The sequence below is a fragment of the Mus musculus genome, chromosome 4, assembly GCF_000001635.26.
Source record: "Mus musculus strain C57BL/6J chromosome 4, GRCm38.p6 C57BL/6J".
NCBI lineage: Eukaryota > Metazoa > Chordata > Mammalia > Rodentia > Muridae > Mus > Mus musculus.
This window is the reverse complement of record NC_000070.6, coordinates 48,119,263-48,147,000: the sequence shown is the minus strand read 5'-3', so window position 1 is coordinate 48,147,000 and position 27,738 is coordinate 48,119,263. Positions and strand designations below refer to the sequence as shown.

Here is a 27,738-nt window from a genome sequence, read left to right as displayed (position 1 = left end):
TAGAGTACTTGAGTGGCATGTGCAATGCCCTCTCTATTCTTTCCAGCTGCCACTCTCCCAAAGACAAGATGGACAAGAAGGGGATTTTCTTTTCCTTTGCTTATAGTGTCTACTGTGACAGTGAAGAAATGGTAGATGGTTGAGTACTTCTGTTCTTCTAACAGTCAGAGCAGAGGATAGGAACGCCAAACCCTAAATAGCTGGTTCAATACCAGCATGCCATAAACCAGTGTGCTGGAGTGTTCCTGTAATCCCAGCTCTCAGAGGTAGAGGCGGGAGGATCAGGGATTCACAGCCATTTTCAGCCACATAGAAAGCTCTAGGCCAGTCTATGCAGGAGACCTCGTCTTATAAAAATAAAATAAATCTTCAGAAATAGCCACACATTAGAGCAATGGGGGGCATAATAAGAGAAGCAAGCTTTAAAAGGGTAAGCTCATCACATCAGTATTTAACAAACTTTGCAGTATACAAATATAAACTGTAAACCATGTTCAAACTTTCAGATAAAAACACAAGTTCAGATTATTAACTAGATATAATAACTATTTATCTCTTTCTTCATTTTGTTCAGATATATCTCCAAATTCCTGTCTAAAGCTTAAGATATAGTCAAATATATACCTCTCTGTATGGATGATAACTGTAAAAAGCAATTACTCTAAGTTAATTGGGAAGTCTGAAAAAATGGCTAATTATGTATTTGATGATTAAAAGATGAGTGGCTATGCATATATTTGCCTTCATTAAATATTGATTTAGGATTTCTAATGTGTTTTTATAACATGCAATTTTTAGAGCAAATTGTGTACAGCAGAAAACATTTGGTATCATAATAATTAATCAGATTTCTTTACAAACACAAGCACAAGTCCACTGGTAAACATTTAAATACCACAGCAAACATACTCTACACATCGCATGATTTACTGTTAAGAGCTCCAGAGTCATAACTATTTAATTAAAATAAATCTGTACTACTCTCTATTTCATCTAAGATATAGTCCATGTTTACCTTCCACTCTAAGGTACTGATAGTAGTATGACTTTACACTTGTTTCAGTATCAACCAGTACTAAACGTAATATTTTTAAATTAATAACCTGCTATTAAAAAGACTAAAAAAATCACAACTGAGGGCACACATCAGTAGAAGAGCCCTTGCTTAGCTTGCATGGGGCTCTAGGTTCAATTTTCAGCATGGGGGAGGGGGTTGGAGGACAAGCAAGGAAACTGAATATCAAAGGAGAAAAAAATGCCTAATTCATTTATTCAAGTATTTAATAAACATCTACTATTATGTGTTAAGGGCCTATTCAATGCCTACTCACTTGAGTTAGCACTAAGAGATTATAAAGAAAATGCAAATCAACATGGGAACTGGTTCTCACTATGGCAGTGATTCCCAACCTTCTTAACACAGTTCCTCATGTTGTAGTGACCCCCATCATAAACTTATTTTTGATGCTACTTCTTAACTGTAGTTTTGTTAGTTATAAATCTTAATGTAAATATCTGACACACAGATGGTCTTAGCGACCCCAGGAAAAGAGTCTAACTAAGCCTCCAGAGCACTGGGAACTGAACTCCTACACCATCACTCACTGCTTCAAACACCGAGTTCATTACCACTTAGTTTTCTCACTGTACGTTAAGATTTAGAAGAAGGAGAGAAAGGAGACATGATTTTCAAAATATTTATTGTAGGGCTGGGGAGATGGTTCAGTTGCAATGTGCTTGTTATGCAAGCACGAGGAGATGGGCTCAGATCCCTGCAGCCACATTAAAAAAGCCAGGCTCGGTGGCATGATCCAGCACTGGGGAGACAAGACTGAAAGATCCCAAAGCTCGCTGCCTAGCCAGTCTAGCTAAATGGACAGGCTCCAGATTCAGTGAGACATACAATCTCAAAAACTAAGGTACCTAGGAAAGAACCCTGGCATTGACCTTTGACCTGCACACATCCACATCCAAATACTCACCTTACACTTTCATAGGACAGGTCAGAACACTGGGGAGAGTAATGAGATTATAACCCATTTATAAGCAAACTAACTTACTGAATATCTGATGTTACTGCAGGGCTGTGCAGAACAACAGCACACAGGACTAACCATCTTACAACTACCCGCAGGGTTAGAGACTGTTATGGTCATTTTATAATTGAGAAAACTTGAAATAAATTTTATGTAACTTCTTTAAAGAAAACAGTGTCACATATGATTCAAGCTATTAAAAATGTATAATTTGAATGACCTGCTCAGAAAAATAGCAAAGCAGAGGAGGGGAATGGATTTAGGGTCCCACCCTAACCAGGAAGCTCTGTGCAGTTGATGCCTGCTGGAAAGGGAGATCAGTCCTCTCTGAGGGAGTGTCATTGGGTCTGTCCACCCCAGGCCCCACACCCAGGACTAGCTGGTTACCATGAAAGAGACTCCATGGATTTGGGTGTGCCTTTTGCTCTGTTTCATTTTACTGGTTGTATTTTAAAGATTTGTTTATTTATTTTATGTATGAGAGTCCACTGTTGCTGTCCTCCGACACACTAGAAGAGGGCATCGGATCCCATTACATATGGTTGTGAGCCACCATGAATTGAACTCGGGACCTCTGGAAGAGCAGTCAGTGCTCTTAACCACTAAGCCACCTCTCCAGCCCCCTGTTTTATTGGCTTTTATCTTATTGGATTTGTTGTTTGTTTTGATTATTATGTTTTGAGAGAAAATCTGAAGTGTAGTGGGTAAAGAGGTGGGAAGGATCTAGGAAGAGTTGAGGAAAGGAAAACAATATGGTCAAAATATAGTGTATGAAAATTTTTCAATGAAAAATTCTTTTACAGAAGAAGCTATTTTGTTTTACATAGTGCTTAAATTAGTCTTACACTTTTACTGTGTGTGTGTGTGTGTGCGCGCACCCCCACATGCACATGTCTATACACACGTGCACAAACATGCCGTGGAACATCACATACGCAGTCAGAGACCCACCATTCCCAATAGCCTGGTTCTTTCCCTCAGCCACACAGTTTACAAGAACCACTGAGCTTGTTGGCTGGCAAGGGCTTTACCTGCTGAGCCGTCTCTGGCCCTGTGTGGCCTTTTAAAAATAGATATAGGTGAACCACCTTTGTTGTTCTTGGTTTGTTTGGCTTTGTATTTTTGGTTTTTTGTTTGTTTTTTGAGACAGGGTTTCTCTGTATATCCCTGGCTGTCATGGAACTCACCATGTAGACCAGGCTGGCCTCCCCCTATCTCTGCCTCTGGAGAACTGAGATTAACAGTGTGAGCCACCAACACCCAGTTAAACAAGCTTATTTTTAAGCAACTTTTTCTTCAAGTGGTCAGTGAGCACTTTTTTTTAAATTCAAGTAATCAAAATAAAATAGGAATCTTAAAATGTGGTGAGTGATATCATAAGAACTATGAAGAGAAAATCCAAAGGAATTGCAAAAATTAGAGACAAGAGTTTAAAGTAATTGGCTATAAAATCTATTTATGAAAATTAACTATATATCTACATTCACACACACAACATGCTATAAGGTACCTAAGAACAGACTCATTAGTGTCCTGTGTAGCAGTGTTCACCTATAATACTATCTAGCTCAATTGACAGAAACAAGGATGGTAAAGAGTTTGGGGACACATTTTCAACTCTAATTTGTTTAAGCCCAACCTGAGCTACATAGCATTCTACCTCAAAAACAAAATTAATGGCATAGTTTAAAAAGAAATCTTGTTTATCATCTTCATTGTATGGAGAAAATTCCTGGTACAAGATGCCAAAAGCATACAGAAATGAAAGCTTGGAAAATCAACTGCCTGTAACTTAAGAAGTTCTATGTCTCCAAAGACAACATCAACGTGAAAGGCAGGTCTTACAGAAATCTATTCTGATAAATCTGGAAAACTTATAACTTCTTCAAGAACTTGTTTCTCCAAAAATTGTCTTATCACAAACTAGCCATGCTAAGTCCTGAGAAGAAATGAATAAAATAAGCAAACACCTGTATCTAACAACAGTTTTTCTCATTACTTTAATGGCACATAAATCTTTTATGCCAGATGGAGGCCAGTAATGTCAACATGATTTTAAAAATTAGTACACCAAATTCTCTGACATAGTCAATAACTCAATCAAATCATGTGATTGTTAGTGAAACATTAAACAGTCAAGATGGTAAGAAACCCAAGTCATAATAACCTCATTAGCATGAACACACTCTTGTTGTCACCAGGCAATGTGAGGTAACGCCAAGAGCCGAGATGCCGCCCTCTACCTAGGCCTAATCGAGTTACTGCCTAGTAAAATACATAGCATTAACTCAGATTTCCATCTAAATTTCAAATGATCTGCTTTTCTCCATCTTCTTATCTTGAAGCTGTGGATAATCTACTCCTTGCACTTCTGGAACCTTTTCTAGGGACGTCTTGCATCCATTTCATCCAATCCCAATTTTCACTAAATGGCAGCTAATATATATGTTTATATATTTAAACATATGTGTATATATGTATATGTGTGTATATGTGTGTGTATATATGTGTGTGTATATATATGTGTGTGTGTGTGTGTGTGTGTATATACTTATTTGTTTATTTATTTATTTACATTTGTCCATATGTGCTTGTCTGATGTGTGTGCATATGTGCTTGTGTGTGTGAGGTGAAGAACAACCACTAACAAGGTGTTAGTTCCACCTTTCACTTGATTTTGCAAGGACTCTTGTTGACTGCTACACCAAGTGCTCTGACTAGCTAGCCCAGCATCTCCTGGAGGACTTGCCTATGTCTACTTCCCAGTTTGCTGTTGAATCAAGACATGTGCTATGGTGTCCAGATGTCTATATGGGTTCTGAGGACTGAACTCAAGTTCAGTCTCTTTATCCTCTTTACCCTCCGAGCCATGCACGCCAGGGAAACCCCGGCGCAGCAGCAGAGTCCTACTGGGCTTGGCCACTGAGGGGCTTAGGGACGGAACTTCTTAAATAACAAATGGGCCAGATATATCCACACACACAAAACAATATTATTAACAGCAATGTGTAAGACACATAGAACATTTTCTAAAAACTCAAAAATACGCAGACAGAAAGCCAGGTAATTAAAAACAAGGTTGTCATTAGCTTAAAAAAAAAATCAAAGGCTGAATTTCACTATTTGACTTACAGAAAATAATGTCCTTACAATCAAAATACTGAGGTACTTAGCACTAACTAAACCATGAGCTGTATATATGCAATTATAAAAGAGAAGGGAACAAAATGAAAAGCTATAGCTCCATTACATGGCAGGAGTAAAATGCGAGCACCTAACCCACCAGCTACAGGGGTACAGGGGCTGTTGAGTAATCACTAGGTAACGGGGAAGTGGGCCAGAAGCCTCACAACGGAGTCTTCCTGGTAGGTCTTAAAGACAGAGAATCATGAGCTTCTGTCTCTAACTGTGTTGTACTTTATTTATTTATATATATTTTTGAGACAGAATTTCTTTTTTTTTTTCTTTTTTTTTTTTTTTTGGTTTTTTGAGACAGGGTTTCTCTGTGTAGCTCTGGCTGTCCTGGAACTCACTCTGTAGACCAGGCTGGCCTCGAACTCAGAAATCCACCTGCCTCTGCCTCTCGAGTGCTAGGATTAAAGGCATGCGCCACCACTGCCCGGCTGTGTTATACTTTAAAAACAGTGAAAAAAATATATATATAAACAAATATATATACATGTTTTTCAGGACTTGTATGTATTTACTTATTTAGTGTGGGGTCAAAAGATGAGCAGCTTCTTCCATGCTGGTCCTGGGCTGGAGCCTGGGCTCTCAGGCTTGGTGGCAAGTGCCTTTACTGATAAACTAGCTCACTGGTCCTGAAAATACTATTTTTAAATGCTAGTTTAAAATAATTAGAGTTTTTAAAAATAAGTATCAAAGAATATAGTTAATACATTTCATAGATAGAATTCTGTCTCTCTCAAATTATAGATGTTAGTGTCTTGCAAATATATCAGTATAATATACATGAAGAACACACACACAATATATGTGAAAATTTTTTACCCTTCAAGGCAATTTTAAAAAATGTTAAGACTACAAGTAGCATTATTTGTCAGCCAACAAATTAATTAATACAAGAAAATGCATTGACTGTGAAAATGTAAGTTAATTTATTATTCCAGAAGAAAAATTCTATACCATGAAAAGTGACTCAGCAGTCCCTGGTAAACAGTAACACAAACCCAACAGAGGATCATCTGGGAAGGAGTCAGCTGAGCCCCACCTCACGACCAAAAGCCCAGGAGCATCCAGTGAGCCGGATGCCACAGGCTGACCGCATGGGATGGAGCCCAAACATGGCTGCACTGAATTCCTGCCACTGCCTCAGGCAGCTGCAAAAGGCACATGACAGGAGTGGACTTTGTTTATGTTTGGGTCTCATCTCACACATTTTAGAATGAACACTTAAGACACAGGCTTAGTGTCCTGAATTATTTTTGTCTCTTTCCTACTGACTCACACCAGCCTTACCTGAACCGTGCGCCCTGCGTTGATGTGCTCTTCGTGCAACTTGTCCCAAATTCTGCACCGCTGATACTGTTTCAAAAGAGAGAGAAAGAGAAGGAATGAAAGGCATGGGAAAGCACTGACTTTTATATCACAAGAGCGACCGTGTCCAGTTCCCACAAAAACCTTCACTCATCCACTCTGACACACCAGGGAGGAAAACAGTGACTTTTGTAATGACAGTTAACTTTCTGAAGGCGTTCAATATTACATTTTAAATATTTGGAAATAATAATAAATGCTATAAAATATCAGACCGAATTACTTTTTTTGGCCAAAATACTGTTTTTTTCTACCTACCAATTCTCTGGGGTGGACAATACAGAGAATGAGGGTTGAAAAGAAGCTGGAAGACAGAGAGCATTCCTTAGTGAATGCTAAGAACTAAGGTCAGACTTTTAAAACAAAAATCAATAAACCCCAAAAGCAGGCAGAAAGAAAAAGGATGCTGGAGTGACAGAAGTCTTCAGTAAACAACAGGAGCCAGAGACCAATGGAACATGCAGGTCACAGAGAAGAGACACAGCTCAACCACAGCTCCCACTCGGGGAAGTGAAGGAGGAGTGTGCGCTCACATCCACAGCAGCGGCCAGCATCTGTCACTACTGCACAAACACTATGAGATGCTGACCGTACCTGGCAGAACTCTGATTCTCCACGAAGGAATGAAGAGGATGGAAAATGGTAAATACTCAGATGAACAACAACTTTTTATTTCTAAACACTCAGGCTGGCAGGATGGTGCAGCAGGTGGGCACCAGGCCTAACTACTGGAATTCCATCTCCAGGACTAACTCCCACCTCCTGGAAGTTGTCCTCTGACCTCTATATGCCAACATGGTACATGCACTTGCACATACATGTACACACACACACACACACCAAGTATGTATATTCTAAACCTTGAGGCAGCTGCGAAAATGCAATCCACACAGATCACATAATACTTTGTGGTAAAGGACCCTCTCTGAGACTAAAAAGAAGGTAAAGATCTGGTCTTACTGGTCCCAGCTAGTGTCACACTGGAAACTTTAGTCAGCATTGTAGGCTATAACAAAGATGAAGGAAGGGAAGGAGGGAGGGAGGCAGAGAGGGAGGGAGGGAGGGAGGGAGGGGCAAGACCAATGGAAAAAGATAACAAAGAGAGAAAGAAATTGTCTTCACAGGTGCCATGATAGCAACTGCCTCACCTTGACTACCAAATACTAAGAATACAGAAGCACCGACAAACATGAAGGACAACAAGGATGTGGTAAAGCTAATACACTTGAAATATTGATGGGCAGTACCTATGCTAAAGGCCTGGGTAGGCTAATTAACTAATTATATATTCTACTTCTGAGTATCTCCCTTGTGCATAGGGATTTTTCATGTGTGTCTGAGTGTGTGTGTGTGTGTGTGTGTGTGTGTGTGCATGCGTGCAGGGCACATGTGCCTCATGTGAGGGCTCATGTCAGGAGGTATGAATGTACATGCATGAGTGTGTAGAGAGCAGAGATTAACCTCTGTTTCTGTGCTGGTCTATATGGCCACCTCAGTTATTCTCCACTTGACTCACTTCATCAGGGTTGTGAGCTGAACCGGGAGCTTATTGACCTCGCCAGTCTAGCTCGCCGGCTTGCCCCAATGTGGGACTAGTTTATGTAACTTGACACAGCTGAAGTCATCTGAGAGGAGGGGATTTCAACTGGAAACAATGATTCCATATGATCATAAGCTCCATCTGTAGGAAAACCTATAGAGCATTTCCATAGTTAGTGACTGATGTGTGAGGCCCATTCATTGCTACCACTGGGCTGGCGATCCTGAGTATTTAAAGGAAGCAGGTAGAGTCAGCCAGTAAGCAGCACTTCCCCACAGCCTCTGCATCAGCTCCTGACTCCAGCTTCCTGCCTTGCTTGAGTTCATGTCCTAACTTCTTCAGTGATGGGATTGTGATCTAGAAGTGTAAGATAGAATAAACGCTTCCCTCCCACTTGCTGTTGGTCATGGTTATTAATCACAGCAATAGGAACTCCAACTAAAACTCGCTGGAGATCCTGTCTCTGCCTCTCCATGTTTTGAGATTTCAAGCAGACCACCATACCTGCTTAGCTTTCATATGGGCTCTGGAGACGCAGACTCCAGTCCTCGCACTTGTTTGGCAAGCACTTTATTTACTTAGCTAACTCTCCAGTCCCATCATCCAATATCTTACTCCTTATGATGGTTTTATGCAATTATTATTTCACCATCATAATTGTCTGGAAACACAGATATTTGCAGCTTTGCTCCAAATAGTCAAAAATGGGCATTAAATATATAAATGCCAAGGTCTACTGCACAGTGCTGTGCCAAGATTGTGTGCTTATGTCTGAGGTGATGGCATTAGTCAGTGTATACACCACAGGAAGTACCAGAGTTGGGGTCTGAACAAAAAACAAAGCTTGAGTGGTAGCGGATGGTAAGGTGCATGCCATTACAAACATAAGACAGAAAGCCAAGCTTTTCGGTGCGCCTTCTATCTTCCTCTACCCTCTTTACAGAGGAATTCAACTTCAAAGTAGAAAAGTTCTAATAAGTCATTAGGAGGAAATAAAACTACGTATGAAGGAACATGCCTGCAATCTCAGCTAACCAGTGAGCTGAGACAGGAGGATTACCTGACATCCAAAAGTTCAGGACCAGTTTGGGCACCTTAGGGAGATCCTATCTCAACAACAACAGGCTTAGGGATACAGCTCACAGCTGCAGTGCTTGCCTGGCATCCAAGAGGTTCTGTGTTCTATCGTTAGCAAATTCAACCCCTTCTCTCCTAAAAGAAAAAGGAAGGAGGGAAGGAGGGAAGGAAGGGGGGAGGAAGGGAAGGGAGGGAGGGAGGGAGGGAGGGAGGGAGGGAGGGGAGAAAACCAAGAAAGAGTAAACCTACTCACTTCAAATGAGCTCAAATCAACAGGCACAAGAAAATGACATCTGAGTAAACCAGGAAACCTTGCAAATACTTATGTATATTTATGAAGAACTGGAGAAATTCCTAATATTTGCAAATGTTGACCTAATTTCACAAAGAATATATATATATATAAAATGACTGACCTGGGCTATAAATATTAATGTAAATCTTCAGGCAAGTGTTTACAAAATTAGTTGAGAGATGGAGATGGTGTGAGAGACCAGACCTTGGGGAACCAGAGACCTTGTCCCTTTTCTGTCTAGCACTCTCACTGATAACTTCAAAATAAAGAACATATAACTATCAAATTCACAGGTGACATAAAAGAAGGATGAGTTAGCACAGATGAGAGGTCAGTGCCGCACTTGGTGACAATTACAATGATGTGCATATGAGGTTCTGCCGTGGAGCCAAGAGAGTGCCCTTCTTGGAAGTGCACTCTCAAGAACGTATACATTAGACATATGTACTAACATAGCAACCTCCACATATGCAGCTGATCTGCTCTCAATGTCTCTCCACCTACAACGTAACACACAGTGCAGTGTGACAACGCAGGCCTGGAGTCACAGCACTGGGGAGCTAGAAAAGGGAGGTCCAGGGGTCAAGGCCAGCTGGGGCTTACATAGTGAAACCTTGTCTCAAAAAGCAAAACTTAGGCTGGTGAAATGGTTCAGCAGGTAATGGCTTGGCCCTAAGCCCAAGAACTGAGTTTAATCCCCAGGAGCCACACAGAAGGAAGAGAAAGGACTCCAAAGGTTGTTCTCTGATCTCCACATCTACACTATGGCATGTGTGTCCCCGTACATCACATTAATAATAAATAAACATAAAAAACTAGAAGACAAAGCATCAATAATATTTGACCTATAAATCTATTGAAAAATGAAATGTTATAACATACGGAAACCTGTAACATAATTCTCAGCAAAGAAAAGCAGCGGCCTTTGCTTCTGCTGTCATTATTTACCCACATCTCAAAAAGGCTGGAGAAGTGATTACTGCCTCAATGGCATTATCCCTTAATACAGTGAATTTCAAAAATGAAAAGGAGAAAAGAATTCACATTGCTATTGCCTACTATTCAAGTTTATGTGAAATTAGGATATACTATGAAAGTTATTATCCCAACTATTTGGTGGGGCGTGGTAGAAAGTAGGGTGAGTTAATATACGTAAAAACACTAGAAGCAGCAACTTTTAAATTTGTAGTTAAGTTTGGGCCACTGGCCAGCACCTCTACACTGCTGGCTTTTATAGGAGATGGTCTTTGTCTATCTGCACAGCAGAACAGGCAGGTAAATTAAGGCAAAACTACCACATTATGCTTTGGGTTGCAAAATACAGAAACACGAACTTTAAAATGGCTCCAACAACAAACACAGAAAGCAGCCAAGAGTGTAGCAGTCATCCCAGGGATGTGACAGTGGTTCAATACAGACATTAAAAGGTTGTCACATGCCTGGGTGCTGCTTTCTGCTTTACTACTTCCAATAACACCCTCGATTGTGCCCTAATCCAGCTTGGTTGGCTATATTTCCAGATTCAACAGGAAGACACAGCTAGACCACTGGAAGAAATGCAAATGTTTCCTTATATGTATATCTTTTTTTTAAGTAGGAAAATATTCCTAGAAGTTTCCAAATTTCTACAAGGCAATCGATCAAGGTTCACTAGCCAGAACTGTGAGATATAGCTATATCCTTGATAACCAAACATGGACAAGAAGTAAATGATCACATTTACCAAATCCAGTATCACTCCCCATGTGAGTTTGGTAAAGGAGACAGTCACAGGATGGGAGGGGATTCGCTCTGATTACAAACTAACAAGCAAATATGAGCAAGTACATAAGTAGCACAGCAGTATCCCTGCTTCTTTCATTCGGTACTGCTGGGTGCTGCTGGGTGCTGCTGGGTACTGCCGGGTACTGCTGGGTGCTGCTGGGTACTGCTGGGTACTGCTGGGTGCTGCTGGGTGCTGCTGGGTACTGTTGGGTACTGCTGGGTGCTACTGGGTACTGCTGGGTACTGCTGGGTACTGCTGGGTGCTGCTGGGTGCTGCTGGGTGCTGCTGGGTGCTGCTGGGTACTGCTGGGTACTGCTGGGTGCAGGCGCATGCTGACTGTTGAGTCCACGTCTCCCACTCCACACACAGTCACATGCTGCCTCCATCATTCTTGATTATTTCCTATCTTGTGTCTTTAACTGAACTGCAAACTTCTTGAGAATTGGAAATCTATTTTTACATATTATTCAATGCAAACAATCTGAGAAACAGCAAACACAAAGCTAATATTTATTTCCTGTAATAAATAATCTTGTTTCTCATTAAACCTGGCAGATTGAATGTGAACATTCATCTCTGCTCAAAATCTCAGGCAAGTACAATAAAGAACATTAAGAAGTAAAAATGCACAAGAGCAGCGAGAACCCAGCAGAGGACACCAACAGACGAGAACTTTTATGCAAACTTCAGAAGCTGGGAAGAACATAGACACACTGTAGTGGATTCGGCAGACCAGCCAGAGGGACAATTTTGAGGCTGCAGAGGTGACTGGGAGTTCGGGGCAGGGGGTGCTTGAAGGCCACAGGCACCTGTACTCCAGGAAGGGTGGGCATCCAGAGCTACTAGGTACAGGCAACTCCCTACAGAGTGTAGTAGGGAGAGAGCAATTGTTGGGAGTTGCAAGTAGTTGCCACATTACATCCCTACATGCTCAAGCAACTGTCCATGACCATGGACGATAACCCTCTCTGCAGGGCCAGCTGGGGATCCTGGACTCCAAACCTAATAAGGACAAAGATGAGATGGGATACTGCAAGCAGCCCGGGCCAGGAATCCCTTGGTGCTCTCTGCTGTCTTCCTGTTCACGTTCCTTCACTTAGGTCAGATGGATGGTCATATAATGCATAGTACACTCAGCCCTCTTAGCCCCCCACTTTATCCCTACTATAGCCTCACCTCTGATAAAATAACTCCAATAGGTAGACTGCAGTTAAAACACAGGTATTAAATCTGTAAACAGGCTGTGTCAAGATAGTGCGTTTAATATGAAGTGATGACATTACAGAGCATACCCCACAGGAAGAATCAGAGCTGGGAGATTTGAACAAAGAACAAAGCTTGGATGGAGGGAAATGATGGGGTGCATGTCATTAACAGATGTAAAACAGGAGGCAAATGATGGGGTGCGTGTCATTAACAGATGTAAGACAGAAAGTAAAATTATTCAGCGCCATACTTCCTGCACCTTCTTTACTGAGGAATTTACCTTCAAAATGAAAAAGCCCTAATAAGATCATTAGGAGGATGAAGCTTGGTGTGAGGGACATGCCTGCAGGTAATGGACAACTTCCACCGCCATGAGAGATGAGACGGAGGCAAATCCAAGGCAAACAAACTCCACCTTATCTGATAAGCCACTTAGGGGGTTTCTGCCACTTGCATCTTACCCATAAACTAATTCACAAGAACCCTGTGTACATCCCACACAGTATGTTTCTCTTTAGATCCCAACAATATGAAACAAAGACAACTGTGTCCCAAGTTGGCTACCCTGCAGTTCCTCCTTACTGGACTACACCTCTCACACATTAAGGCTTCAAACGTCAGCATCCCATGCTAGCAACACTCATCATGTGTCCAGGGTCCCCCTGCAGGGCTATGCACATGGCCCAGGTGTCCCCAGCACACTGCTCTCTTTGTTTTCATTGTTGCAGACTCACTCTACAAAAGGCTTACCTTCAATTTCCCTTCAGTCTGGCTTTCTTCTTTTAAATTCATATTGGATGACTGATGGCCAGAATAATAAATATTTTATCTTTCTACACCTTTTCCTCAAGAAGAATATGCCTCTTTTAAAGTAAGGCACGTAAGACACCTGGAGCCTGAATTTAGTTCTTAACTCTTTTGAACAGAGTGAGGGGCTGCAGTTTTAAGTGTGCTTCATAACACAGCCTAGCCACCAAAATGCACCATTCAAGCCTGTGCACAGAAAGAGGAGTTTTCATAAGCAAACTAGAAACCCTGCAGACAGTGAATGTTCAAGGATATTTAAAGACAAAAGCATAAATCAGTATGAGCCTACTTTCTTGGTTTTAGACATTACCATCTATCTGTCCAGGATAATCATCTGATAACGTCTGAAGGTTTCATAATAAGCAAAACTGCTAAAAGAAACATGTTCAGGCAAAGCAGGATCGATGGCACTAACTCCAGGGTAATTCTCTTACTACACCTTGTACAGCTAATCCAATCACCAATGCATCTAACCCTATTCCCTATTCCTCCGATTTGCTGTGGGGTTCCCCCTTTCCCATTGATAGGATCACATACACTTGTAGCTAGGATTGAAGGGCAATGACAACAGGCATTTCCATGCAAAATGAGAAACATATGTTAAATGTCAAACTTAGAGTAGGACAATAAAGGGGGAAATGGCTTTAAGAGCTCACAGACCTCTTGTTTCTCCCTTTCAGATTCAGTTCATCTACCTAATTCTTATCCTTTGTAATGGAGAAATATTGAAGCTGACGTGTTTACTTTGGATTGCTCAACTCAAGGTAAAAGGTTTCATTAGCCGTGTTTTTTTGAGCTTTCACTTTCTTCCAGTGCAAGAAGCAGTTTAGCAGATACTTCCTTCTGTATCCTGATGCAATAGAGCCATCGCTTATGCTCCATATATAAAGAAGAGAAGAAATGGGGATGGAAAAATATTAATCCTGAATTCTAGAAGACTCCTAGAGAAAGTTTCATTGTAGACATCTTAGAAATTAATTTTTGTGTTTTTTAAAAGCACTTAAATACTAGAAAAATCAGTAGAAGAAAAACTTTGGTATTTTTAGTAAATACAGCTGATACTGAAAGGCTTAATAACCACACCATCCATTCTAACCCTAAAATAAAAATAAAAATAAAAATAAAAATAAAGAAGTAGAGGTAGACACAGCTCAGTGCTGAAAGCAGATGACAACCCACCTTTCCAAGTCAAAGCTCAGTTCTCAGTAAACCTGAGGCTTCGGTAAACATCACAGGCCCACATCACACCCTGGCCAGGGCAGGGCCTCTGAGCAGCTCATCTGCCTTGGCAGAACTTCTCAATTTGGATCCTTTGTCAAAGAGAAGCAGTGAAGAAAGGAAATTCCCTCACATCACACAATTGTTTACATCGTTTACATGTGCACCTGAAGAGGATAGAAGTTCTTGATAGGCACAAGTTCAAAACACTAGCCATGGGGTGAATGAGATTAAGGCAGGTCCATTAGCCACAGCACCCCACCTTCACACTATGGGGCACCATCAAACAGTGTGATTTAATTACTATCTAAGACCTCCACATGTAAATTAAAAAGGCATAAACTCTACTCCCATCTCCCTTCCTCAACATAATAAAAGGAATATTTGAGAATTACAATTGTGAACTTGAAGACCAGTTGAAAAGTAATGCTGCTATAAGCAGGGTGGAGGGGTCTCAGAAAAGCCTCAGACTCTCCTTGTAGCTGAAACGTAGACAGCAAGGAAGAACCCACACAGGTACCTGCTTCTGTGATAGAAATGAAACACTCACCTTCTCGATGTTTATCTGGTGTTTTCTTAGCCTCTCCAGGTCTGTTGGGATCACGATCTTAGTGAATTTCTGTATCGCTGGCTCAAGCCTGCGTAACTTCACCTTTTCCTCATCTTCAGACATCCTGAAGCCTGATGAGCCGCTACTTCCTCTTGCAGCAGCTCTCTTCTCTCAAACAGAAACACCTAAAGGGGAACATTGAAGAACGCTTTTACAACAGATTCCGTTCTTTTTAAAAGTAAACACATACAAGGCTGGAGAGGGTAAGAGCACTGGCTGCTCTTCCAGAGGAACCAGGTTTGGCTCCCAGCACCCACGTGATGACTTGCAACCGTCAGTAACTCCAGTTCCAGGGCGTCTGACACCATTTTCTGGCCCTTTCTGGCACTGCACATATAGTGCATAGACATACTCATAGACAGACACTCATACACATAAAATAAAATTTTAAAACATAAAAGGCAAAAAATATGCAATTATACTTTACTCTAAATACATATAAACCCAAAACTGAACGTGTATAGCTTTGTTTCTCTATGAAATGATAGTTATTAAAATATTCTCTTCATGAAAATTGTATCTAGTCATTCCTGAACACTTTTCAAATAGTGTTCATTTTTACAGCACAGGCAGGATGGACCTATGTAAGTCTAGCCTGGCCTGGGAAGCCCAATGCTCCTGCCTCTACCTTCCAAGCTTACTCTAGAATGTTCAGAAAATGTGTATAAATGAGAGACCACAAGATGGCTCAGTGGGCAAAAGGGCTTACCACCAAGCCTGAAGACCTGAGTTCAATATCTGGGACCCACATGGTAGAAAGAAAGAACTTATTCACACACACACACACACACACACACACACACACACACACACACAATTAAAATACAATTAAAAACTTAAAGAAAATACGAAAATGAACAGAGTAAAATGAAGCTGTCAATGACCTCCTTATTCTGCAGCGTCTCCTCTACATTTTGTGGCTGTTTCCTGAGGTCTTTTATAATGTGCAGTATGTGTGCTAAAAATGAGGATGGCAGCTGGGCGTGGTGGTGCACACCTTTAATCCCAGCACTTGGGAGGCAGAGGCAGGCAGATTTCTGAGTTCAAAGCCAGCCTGGTCTACAGAGTGAGTTCCAGGACAGCCAGGACTACACAGAGAGACCCTGTCTCAAAAAACCAAAAAAAAAAAAAAAAAAAAAAGACAGGAGACAATTCAATAAGCCATGCTCTCTTTCTTTAAAAAAAAAAAAAAAAGAGGATGGCTTCCTGATATGTTTGGGCACAGAACAGCCATCGTTTTAAAAACTGCCAAATAGCAAACCTGCAAGGAAAAAATTCCCTCTTAACATTTCTGCTTGTATCAAGCTCCACTTCCAATGTCATCATAATGTAATTGTGTAATTATATACTTCAAGCACATTTCACAATACAGAACTCCTCTCACGGAAGGCCCTTATCTCCTCTTCTTAGACGAAGTGATCTACTAAGTAACCAGCAACAGAACTCCAATAAGAACCGTACTTACAAGGCCAGGAGATGGCTCAGTGGGAAAAGGCGCTTGCTGCCAAGACACAGCCTGAGACTGATTCTCAGGTCCTACGTGGGAGAGAACTGACTCCCACAAGCCTTCCTCTGACCTCCACATGCACACCATAGCACATGCATGACATAGCACATGCATGACCTCCACATGCACACCATAGCACATGCATGACACACACAAATAAATACATATACTTAAAAAGTCAAAGAACCAGATTCTCTTCAGACATATAAGTATGAAGACATTATTCTGGGTCACCGGGATTCTATGGCCATACTGAAAGTCCTAGCATATGCCTCTGGGAACAGGACAGGAGAGGTGGGAGCTGGAAGTGAGCATGCTCTAAAACCCCACACTGGCATTAACTGGAGACATTTACTTACAGCAGTTTTATAAGTTTGTACTTGTAACAGATCTTATATAAATATGTGCTTCCCTGCTTAACCAAGCTTGAACACCATCAAATGATATCATGCCTTGATGTCACCCCCTTAGCCCATAGTCATATTGAACATGTAATTCTGTTGGATTATGGCTTCTTACCCAGGCCTTGTAAAGATACACTTTTACACATAGACTCTGTGAGATCCTGACTCTTTAGGATTCATTATTTTCAGATTCTCAAAGAGACCTAATGTCCCCAAACATCAAGAGCTGCTTTAAATAATGCGCTGATTTTCTCCTTTCTTTCAGTTGAAAATCTTCAAACAATGGCTATAGTTAAAGCTGCTTCCCTTACCCATTGGCTAAGAACTTTTTTTTGTTTTTTGTTTTTGTTTTTGTTTTTCAAGACAGGGTTTCTCTGTATAGCCCTGGCTGTCCTGGAACTCACTCTGTAGACCATACTGGCCTCTAACTCAGAAATCTGCCTGCCTCTGCCTCCCTAGTGCTGGGATTAAAGTCGTGTGCCACCACTGCCCAGCAAAGAACTTGATTCTTATGCCTAACACAAGCTCTCAGGGAAAATTTCCAGGCACCAAGATCAGGGTTAAAACTGAATCAGAGAGCAGACATAAACTAGAGACACATGGATAGAAGTACAGTATCAAAAGAAATAGGCTCAGACCACAGCAGAAAATAACAACAGGCAGATACAGAGATGAGAAAGTGATTCAGAAAGAAATGTCTATTCCTAAATCTACAAAGACATATAAAGGAATAAAATTTTCAAAAGGACATAAAGGAGTGGGCTCTTTTTTTAAATTAAAATAATGCTACAAAAGAGTTAACAGTCCAATTGGTACATGAGAGGAATTAAAACTTTCTAAACTGAAAACCTCAAAAGATAAAATAAATAAGAAATCACACCTAGCTGGAGAGAGGACTCAGAACTCGGACGATGACAAGATGAAGACTGTAAAGGAGAAGATAAAGGACATAAATTCACAAGCTCAGTAGCAAATAGAAACGGATACAAAAAACAGCCCAAAGAAAGAATTTAAAGGAATTATGCTGAGAAGTAAAGGCAGATGTCAAGTTTTAAAAATGCATAAATCCTGCTAGCATAAATAAAAACAAACTTACCTAAGCACATGATAGGAAACTCAGAGCATCAAGGACAAAGAAAAAGATCTTAAAGAGCAAACCAGAGATAACAGATAAATTAAAACAACAAAAGCAGCCAACTTTTCATCAAAGCAATATATCAAAAGATAGGAACATCTTCAAAGTACTCGGGAGCTGGTGCATACCTAGGCAAGTTATCATCTGTGGTGAAGCCAAAATAATTATTTTCAGGCATGCAAGGCTCAGTTTAACAAACTCATTAAAAGGAGAGAGAGGGGAGAAAGGGAGGGAGGGGAGAAAGGGGGAGGGGGAGAAAGGGGGAGAGAAAGCAAGCTAGAAGGGAGAGAGAGACAGAGGGAAAGGGTGTGTGTGTGTGTGTGTGTGTGTGTGTGAGAGAGAGAGAGAGAGAGAGAGAGAGAGAGAGAACGAACACGCACATTTCTTTTTGGCGCTCTCCAGGATCCCCAGAGTCTGTTAAGGCATCTGGTATCTGGGAGGTAATGATGTGGTCACTAAACATTCACTGAATTCACCTTTTCCCCTTCAAAACACAAAACAGTGCTAAGGATTATGAAAAAAAAATTATAACAATGAAGAAAATAAAAGGATGGAATGAAAATAATAACTTATTGCTGGGTTGACTAACTGACTGACTGGGTTTATTCTGAATAACCTGACCAAGTATACAAAAAAATGTTACCATGTAAACCTTTTTATTACATAGTAGCATAGTATTACACTGTGTGTGTCCCATAATCTAATCATCCATTGTGAGTTATTTAAGATGATCCTAATTTCCTACTACTATAAACTACATTCTGATTACCCTCCTCACACATAAATCCATATTACCTCCTATGACGACTTAGGTAGCTAAAAATAGAATATTAAGCAGATAAACTTTAAATTTTAAAAATATGCTCATTGCCAAATAAGCCATTAAAGGTTCTTCCTGTTTGCATTCTACCAGAAGCACCTCTCCATATTCTAACTAAAGATTAACCAATTAGCAAGGGAAAAAATGGTGTCCTAGGAGATTTTTCTAGTTCACAGTCCACTTCTAGCTAGAATTAGATTCTTTCTATCATTTCCTATTGTTTACAGAATTATATGAAATTATATATCTGAGAGCATAATATTCAAATTATTGCAGGCATACTGTTACCATAACAAAATGTCATCTACCATGGTTGCCATCAAATGATAAAATAGCTCACATTCGTTATCTGTTACAGGAGGATCCCAATTCAATGTCAAAACATGGTATAGAAGTGTGTTGGAATACTGACTGAAATAATTTTTTTCATTTTTTAGTTATAAAGTCAGACTGTGTTACATGATTAAAACACTAGGTTTAAAGGGATAAAGAGCTGACACCTGTAAAAACGTCCAAAAATATACAAAATTCCTAGATTCTCAAACTTCTGTGAAGCTATTATATTATTTTAATGATTTTTAAGAAGCACAAAATATTTGTGATAAGATTTATTATCATGGTGTTGTTATATCTGCACTTGTCAAAGCCCATGGACCCATACACATCAAAGAGTAAATGCTACTTCATGCAACTTTAAAAATACCAAGATATAGGAGAAACAAGACTGCATTACCATGGGCAAGAAAGCAAGTAGAGAAGAGGACATGGTAGTTTTGCTGATCACTGTAAGGTTGAAGGTGAGAACAGCTGTGCTGTGTGTTTCTCTGGGTTGTATATTTCAGACATCCTGGAATGAATTTCTGCATATACCAGGACTGAACAGATAGGGAAAGGTTTCCCAGGAAATGAGTCAGTTCTCACTGTTAGAGAACAAGCAGGAGCCAATACTAGGATGATCCTGGTCGTGTAAAAAGACAGAGGTACCAGTCTGCACTTTGATTTCTTCACAATCTATAAATACAGAGATAAACGTTCATCTTGCATACATGGATGTATATATGCATGTACTGCTGTCTTTGGTGAGGCTCTGAGTGTAATGGCACCCTAGTAGCAGTGAGCACCCCTAGACCACAGGTGTTAGTGTCTAATACCATTCTGAAAGACAGAGAGAGGGCAGCAAGCTGCAGGTGAGCGAAGGAGACCAGGAGTCCTTAGAGACGCGGTTGATTCCAGAACTGGTGCAGAAGTCACAGAGGTACAGAAAATAATAAGGACAACACAAAACCTTCTAATGGCCAAAGTGAGAACAATTTGATATATTAAGTACATAATAACAGCAAAATAATCATATGAGATTTTGTTTTTTTTTTTTATTTTTCCAAGACAGGCTTTCTCTGTGTAGCCTTGGCTGTCCTGGAACTCACTCTGTAGACCAGGCTGGCCTTGAACTCAGAGAACCACCTGCCTCTGCCTTCTGAGTGCTGGGATTAAAGGCGTGGGTCATCAGTACCCAGCAATCATAGGAGTTTATGTTGACACAAAATAGTGAATACAGATAAAGAAACCAGATGGAAAGTGCCTCCTTAGAGCAGAAGTCAATAAAGGAGGGAAATTGAGGGCTGTTACAGTATCAAAGTAATAAATAGTACTTGGGGAATAACTGGACTACTAATTGCTATAGAGAATCTCCCAGATACCAAATTTAACTAAGTCATCTGATTGTGTCAACACACAAGCAGTAGGTCCCATCTGGAAGGTCCATGGAGGCATAAACTGAAAAGGGTACTTATACCTTGTGGTATTCTTAACAGAAATGCAACACAATCTAGTCCCAACTAACTATAGACAAACTCCTACTTGAAAGGCATTACCAACATTCCTGACTCTTCAAAGCACACAAAGTCATGATACTGCTACAGATTGGAAAAGGTAATGTCGCCAGGCCCATCAAGAGTAAGGCTGCTTACTAGATACCATTGTAGAATACAGAAGGGACTCTAATAAAAAGAATGGAATCCCAAGAGACCCAGTTAACCAGATAGTAATCTCTTGCTCTCTGTGACTGTATTAAGGATGGTATGTAAAATACTAACACAAGGGCGCTGTAGTGTTCTGTACTATGTGTACGAGTTTTCTTTCTCTCTTTTTTGTTTTTCTAAGACAGGGTTTCTCTGTGTAGGGCTGTCCTGGAATTCAGTCTGTAGACTAAGCTAGCCTTGAAGTCAAGAGATCCTCCTGCCTCTGCCTCCTAATGCTGGGATTAAAGGCATGGGCCACCAAGGCCTCCAGCAACTTCTGCAACTTTTCAATAATTGCAAATGACTCCAAATTTTTTTGTCTGGTGTTTGTGCATGTATAATAATTGCTGTTTCATGGATGAAAGAACGTGTAGAAGACAGGCCTGCAGTCATTTTCCAAGCACACACATTTGCAGTGAGAGGTGTCAAGTGCTTTTTATAAACTTAATCTCTTGGTACTTGCAACTAAGATGATATGGGTACCATGATACTAGGGTTCCACAAGAAGAAAAAGTACCCAAAGGTGAAGTAAATTACTCAAGAGTTATTTAAAAGCGAAAGAGCCCCTTTCCAGGAAAAAGGTCCCAAACTGCTGATAACACTATCTCCCAAGGAAATGCGTCCCCTTGGGCATGTGGGTGGTACAAGGAGAGTAAGTGCTGGCTCGGTCCCCGCAGCTGCGGCCTCTCCGCGTCCTGCTTGGGCACCGGTGTCGCGTCGTCCCTCACGGAGTCACCAGGACGCACCCAGGCCACACCAACGACCCCAGCGGCGCGGCTGGCCCGGCGACCCAGGGCCCGAAGCAGCTCTTCACAGCGACCCGGGAGGGCATAGCGCAGTGGGGCCTCGGCCTCCCCGCTCCCGCAGGGACAGCTACTCCAAAACTGAAAACAGAGAGGCTTGGCCACTTCTGGTCGCGGCCCCGGCGCTCACACTGACCCGAGGCCGGGCTTGGTGACCGGCGCCTCTCCCTTGCGTCCACAGCCCGGCCCGCGGTGACACATCGCAGCCCAGCGACCCCGTGGCGGCAGCCCGGCAGCCCCTTACCTCCCGCCTAGGCGCTCGAGGCCGTCGATACACACTGCGCAGACGCGAGAGGGGCGGGGCGTCTCCAGGGGCGGGATATGTGGCCCCGCCCCCTACCCGGCCAGTGGGCGTGGAGGTAATATAGTGTGCCAACCACTGGATGAACAATTCCAAGTGTTTTATGGGTCGTCTTGTGTACTGTATCTAAGACAATTTACACTTGGATAACCTTCTACATGTTACAGTTTTCCTGCACATTGTGTTCCTTGAATTTTGTTGGCGAGGACGGCCTTGTGCCCCTAGCTCTTTAGGTGTGTAAAAACTGAAGCTCGGAACCCAGTGCCATCCTTCCCCGCCCCGCCCCGCCCCGCCTCCCAGAGCCCCTGAGTGACTGGCTAGGAGTATCTGAATAGCCACAGGCACAAATGAAAGAAGGCATAAACTTTTTTGTCCAGAGCCTGCTGCAGTGCTTTGGGCGTCTGTCCTTATTAAAATGATACCTGGTCACTTTGAGGCTCAGCACAGATAGGAAGTGACTCACTCCAGTTCAGCCCGTTTGTGACAGCGCTGTACTCACAGCTGGTTTTCCTAATTTCTTCTCAAGTAGTTCCAGTTGGACCAGCTGCTGCTAGAACAAGCTTTGAAGTGTGTGCAGGTCATTGATTCTCCTCTCTGAATGTTCTGACCTCAAGACCTAGCCAACTAAAATATATATATGACTATTCAGGTCTTTGCTTGAAATGGATCTTCTGATGATGAAGTTTTCAACAGTCTTAAGAACATTTCCTGTTAGCTGTAAGGAAACTCAGTTCTTAGGATCTGCAGGTAGAAAGGAAGTAGAGGGGGAATTTTAGCCCACAGATTAGGGGCTTAAGAAAGTCTTGAAAGGCAATTTTTAAAATAAAGCTCATTATTAATTAAGCTATTTGAATTTTCTTTGGGGTATACTGGATGTTAGTGTTTATGGTACCCTTAGTTCATAGATTGAGGCATATCTATCAAATTTTCATCCCAAGGAGAAAAATAAAGGTATTAGGTAATGCCATAGGATGGATGGTAAAATGCCAAAGTCAGTTAAACAAGCAATAGGGAATCATTTAATTGGTAAAGTGCCTGCTTCACAATGAAGACCTGAGTTTGGACACCCAGCACCCACATACAAAACCAAGCTCTGTGGTATATGTTTATGATCCTAATACTATCTAAATAGACAAAAGGATCCATGAGCTTGCTGCCCAGCTGGTCTTGTTGAATTGGTAACCTCCAGGCTCACTGAGAGATGATGTGTGTTCTCTCTCTCTCTCTCTCTCTCTCTCTCTCTCTCTCACACACACACACACACACACACACACCGAATCCATTAAACAAGACCTTTTGAAGTAAAGATAACTAGTGTTAAGTTTTGAAAAAGTACAACAGGGAGCTGTGGCACTCTGGAATTGACTTTGGCCTTCCAGGTGGTTGTATGATGTTTGCTGTAACTTAGGTGTGTCATGTAGAGAGATAATGATATTTAATCTAACAGTTTGGCTAGCCTCACTTACAATCTACAATACTTAATTGAATCTTTCAATATTTAGACATAAGGGGTGTGACCATTCTCTGTGCTCTTGCCTTAAGCCATAAAGTTATTAGGATAATAAGATCTGCTGCCACGAGACAAAGTTTTCTTGATATCTTAACTTAACCCAGTAGATCCAAAGAAAACAAAACAGTAAGGAGAATACATCTTGGAAAAAACAAAAACAAAAAAGAAATTATTACCTGGTAACATGATTGCTTTCATGGAGAGCCTGTAGATATGAATTCAAACAACTTCAAGGTGGTTAAAGAGATGGCTCTTCTAAATGATAATCACAAGGTTAGAAATGTAGCAGGAAAGTGAACACTGAGAAAAATGTGTGATTGTATCTATGAGAAGGTAGAGGAGCTATAAAAAGAGTGGAGTAGCCCCAGAAAGGTTGGGTTTGGGGAGGAGAGGCTTAAAAGGAGTGTCAAGTATCAACAATCTCAAAGACAAAAAACGCAGGATTACCTCATTAGATGCAGAAAAGGCCATTGACAAAATTCATCACCCCTTCATGGTAAAAGTCCTGGAGAGATCGGGGATGCAAGAGACATACCTCAATAAAATGAAGGGAGTTTACAGCAAGCCCATAGCCAGGATCAACTTAAATGGACAGAAACTCAAAGCATTTCTACTAAAATCAGGAACAAGTCCAGATTTTCCACTATCTCCACACCTACTCAATAAAGTCTTAGCTAGTGCAATAAGGCAAATGAAGAAGAGCAAGGGGATACAAGTTGGAATGGAAGAGGTCTAAATATCTTTGCAGATGATATGGTAGTCTGCATAAGTGACCCTGAAAATTCCACCAGGAAATTCCTATAACTGATAAACATTCTTAGCAAAGTAACAGGATACAAAATCAAGTCACAAAATTCAGTAGAGCCTTTCAATATATAAATGACAGATGGACCGAAGAAAAATCAGTGAAACAAAACCTTTCACAACGGTCTCAATAATGTAAATATCTTGGAGTAACTCTAACCAAGCAAGTGAAATACATGTATGACAAAAACTTCAAGTCACTGAAGAAAGAAATTGAAGATATCAAAAGATGGAAAGATCTTCCATGCTCACAGATTGATAGGACTAACATAGTAAAAATTGCCATTCTACCAAAAGATCAAAAGCAATTTACAGATTCAATGCAATCCCCATCAAAATTCCAACACAATCTTCACAGATCTTGAAAAGACAATTCTCAGATTCATATGGAAGCACCAAAAACAACAAACAAAGAAAAAACTGGATAGATAATACATTCCTGGAAAATAGAACTGTGGGAGGTCTCACCACTCCAAATTTCAAGTTATATTACAGAGCTATAGTAATAAAACCAGGATCATATTAGCAGAGTTGTTGATCAGTGGAATTGAATTAAAGACCCAGACACAAGTCCACACATCTATGGACACCTGAATTTTAATAAAGAAACAGAAACACACACTGGAAAAAAGACATTATCTTCAACAAATAACACTGGTCAAACTGGATGTCTGTCTATATGAGGAAGACTTGATCCATACTTAACATCCTGCACAAAACTCAACTCCAAATGGACCAAATGCCTCTCAATCAGGACAGATACACTGAAACTAATAGTATAGAAAATGAGGAACAGCCTTGAGCTCATTGGCACAGAAAAGATGTTTTGAACAGAGTATTGTTATTACACTATAAGATCAACAATTGATAAATGGGGCATCATGAAACTGAGAAACTACTCATGGCAGCAGCCCACCAAATGGGAAAAGGCTGTTTTTAATCAACTACACATCTGATAGAGGGGTAATATCCAAAATATATAAAGAACTCAAAAAAGGAAATCTTAAGGAAACAACCAAATTTTAAAATGAGGTACAAATCTAAACAGAGAACTCTTTATTAGAGGAAAATTCAAATGGCTAAGAAACAAAAAAAGTTCAATATCCTTAGCCATCAGATGAATGCAAATCAAAATTACTTTAAAATTTCATTTTATATATATCAAAATAGCCAAGATCAATAAAAAAGTGACTTCATAATGGCAAGGATGTGGAGCCAGGGGAACACCCATCTACTGATGATGAAATTGCTAACTTATACAGCTACTATGGAAATCAGTGTGGCACTTCCATAGGAAGATGGAAATCATTGTACCTAAAGATTCAGCTCTATCGCTATTGAACATATATCTGAAGGACACTTCATCCTACCACAGAGACACTTGCTCAACCGTGTTCATTGCTCCTCTATTCATGATAGCCAGGGACTGGGAACAACCTAGATATCCATCAACAGAAAAATGGATAAAGAAAATGTGGTACATTTACAAAATGGAGTATTTCTCAGGCATTTTATACAAAAATAACACCATAAAATTTGCAGGTAAATATATGGAACTAGAAGAGAATCATCCTAGGTGAGGTTTCCCAGACCCAGAAAGACAAATATGGTCTATATCAACTTATGTAGACATTAGCTGTTAAGCAATAATAACCAATTACAATCCATACAACCACAGAGGTTAGGTATAAAGTAAGGTACTAGGGGATACAGGTAGATCTTGTTAGGAAAGAGAAATATAATAGATAATTGTGAATGGTTGGGGGAGGCTGGAATGATGAAGTCAGGATGGAAAGGAAAGATGGGGGTGAGAGAGGAAAGATGGGCAGAGACAGTTAAAATTAAGGACCATTTGAGAAGTAGTAGGGAAACCTAATACAGTAGAGGCTTCCTAAACCACACACATATGAAGGTGATCTAAATGAAATTTCCAAATAATGGGAGAGACAGAGTTCCAGCTGTATGCAAACAGGGACACAGTGTTTTCTACTCATGTCTCATTCACTGCGCAGCATTTGACCATTGTCTTAGATGCAGAATATCTTACATCCTCCGATCTTCCTGTAAAACCCCTCTCCTTCGCAGCTTTATAGCCTTTATTTTCCTTCCCAGTTCCACCCAGATTGAAATGCTCATCATTTTCTCTATATCAGTCCTTTCTGCAACCTAGGGCATACCCTTCTGGTATCATGCTACCAATTGCAGTTCCCTTTCTGCATACTCATATGACTACGTCCATTTGCTAGTATTGCTAGTTTCTAAATGTGCCTCCTTCTTCTGGCTGACTACTTTACAATGTGATCTTCTTCGGACAATTATTACTTTCTACACATTATAGTTCAGTATGTCTTATTGTCCCTGCCATGCTTTTCAATCTTTCAGCTTTGTGCTCAAAGTAATAATGGTAACAATACTTGCGTAATTATAGGATATGGAGAAGCATATAATGTAATATGTAAAATATGCAGTATTTTAAGACAGAGGAGGAATACTCTATTAGAAGGTGTCTTCAAGGGCCAGAAAGATGGCTCAGTGGTTACGAACACTGGCTGCTTTTTCAGAGGACCTAGGTTTGATTCCCAGCACCCACATAGTAGCTCACAACCATCTGTAACTCCAGTTCCAGGGTGTCTGAGATCTCCTTCTGGCCTTCAAAAGCACCAGATACATATGTGATGTGCAAATAAACATTCAGGAAAAACACTCACACATGTAATCTTTTTTAAATTAAAAAGAAAATATCTTCACTGTGGTACAAAGTTATTTGGAAGTGGATTTAGTTAGGTTAATTATAATATATTTACACATACATACATACATACATACATACATACATTTTGATATATATATATATATATATATATATATATATGCACATATATCATACTCTAAGGCAATCACATATAATTCAAAAAAGGATAATTCATGTGTCAGAAAAGACAGAAGGAGAGGCAGTAAAAAGAAGTGAAGAAAAAGTGCAGAGAACATAAACGTTTATGGACACAGTAGATGTTAAATTAAACACATCAATAGTTAGATGCACCCACCTTAAAGACTGCTATCTTGGAGGGTTGAGCCATTTATTATTTGGTACCAAGCTCCATTCCCTGATGACTTTCCTTGTTCTGAAGTCTGCTTTATCTACATTAATGTAGCGCCTCCATCTTTCTTTTCATGGTATCATTGCATATGGTGAGCAGAAATGGTTCCCTCTAAATATTCATTTGTCAAGTGCAAACTCCCAGCTCTCTAGAATAGGACTGGATTGGAAATAGGGTCGGATGATTTTAATGACTGTCAGCATGAATTGTATGGCTATGCCAGG

At 40.6% G+C, this 27,738-nt stretch overlaps 1 protein-coding gene across 4 annotated transcripts in view; it reads right to left on the bottom strand.

The window, feature by feature from the left end:
- Positions 1-22,095, bottom strand: part of Stx17 (syntaxin 17) — a 61,602-nt gene extending 39,507 nt beyond the window's left edge. Inside the window, exons 1-3 of one of the 4 annotated variants that reach the window (XM_006538208.2) lie at positions 21,935-22,095; positions 15,052-15,236; positions 6,516-6,581 (exon numbers count right to left, since the gene is read on the bottom strand). In XM_006538208.2, coding sequence (XP_006538271.1) covers positions 6,516-6,581; positions 15,052-15,174 — 189 coding nt within the window. In that variant the 5' untranslated portion in view covers positions 15,175-15,236; positions 21,935-22,095. Of the gene's footprint in view, positions 1-6,515; positions 6,582-9,193; positions 9,346-14,462; positions 14,664-15,051; positions 15,239-21,934 lie in introns of those variants that run through there. The other 3 variants (NM_026343.2, XM_011250090.3, XM_017320367.1) reach the window with 3 other exon arrangements.
- Positions 22,096-27,738: the final 5,643 nt, after the last annotated feature.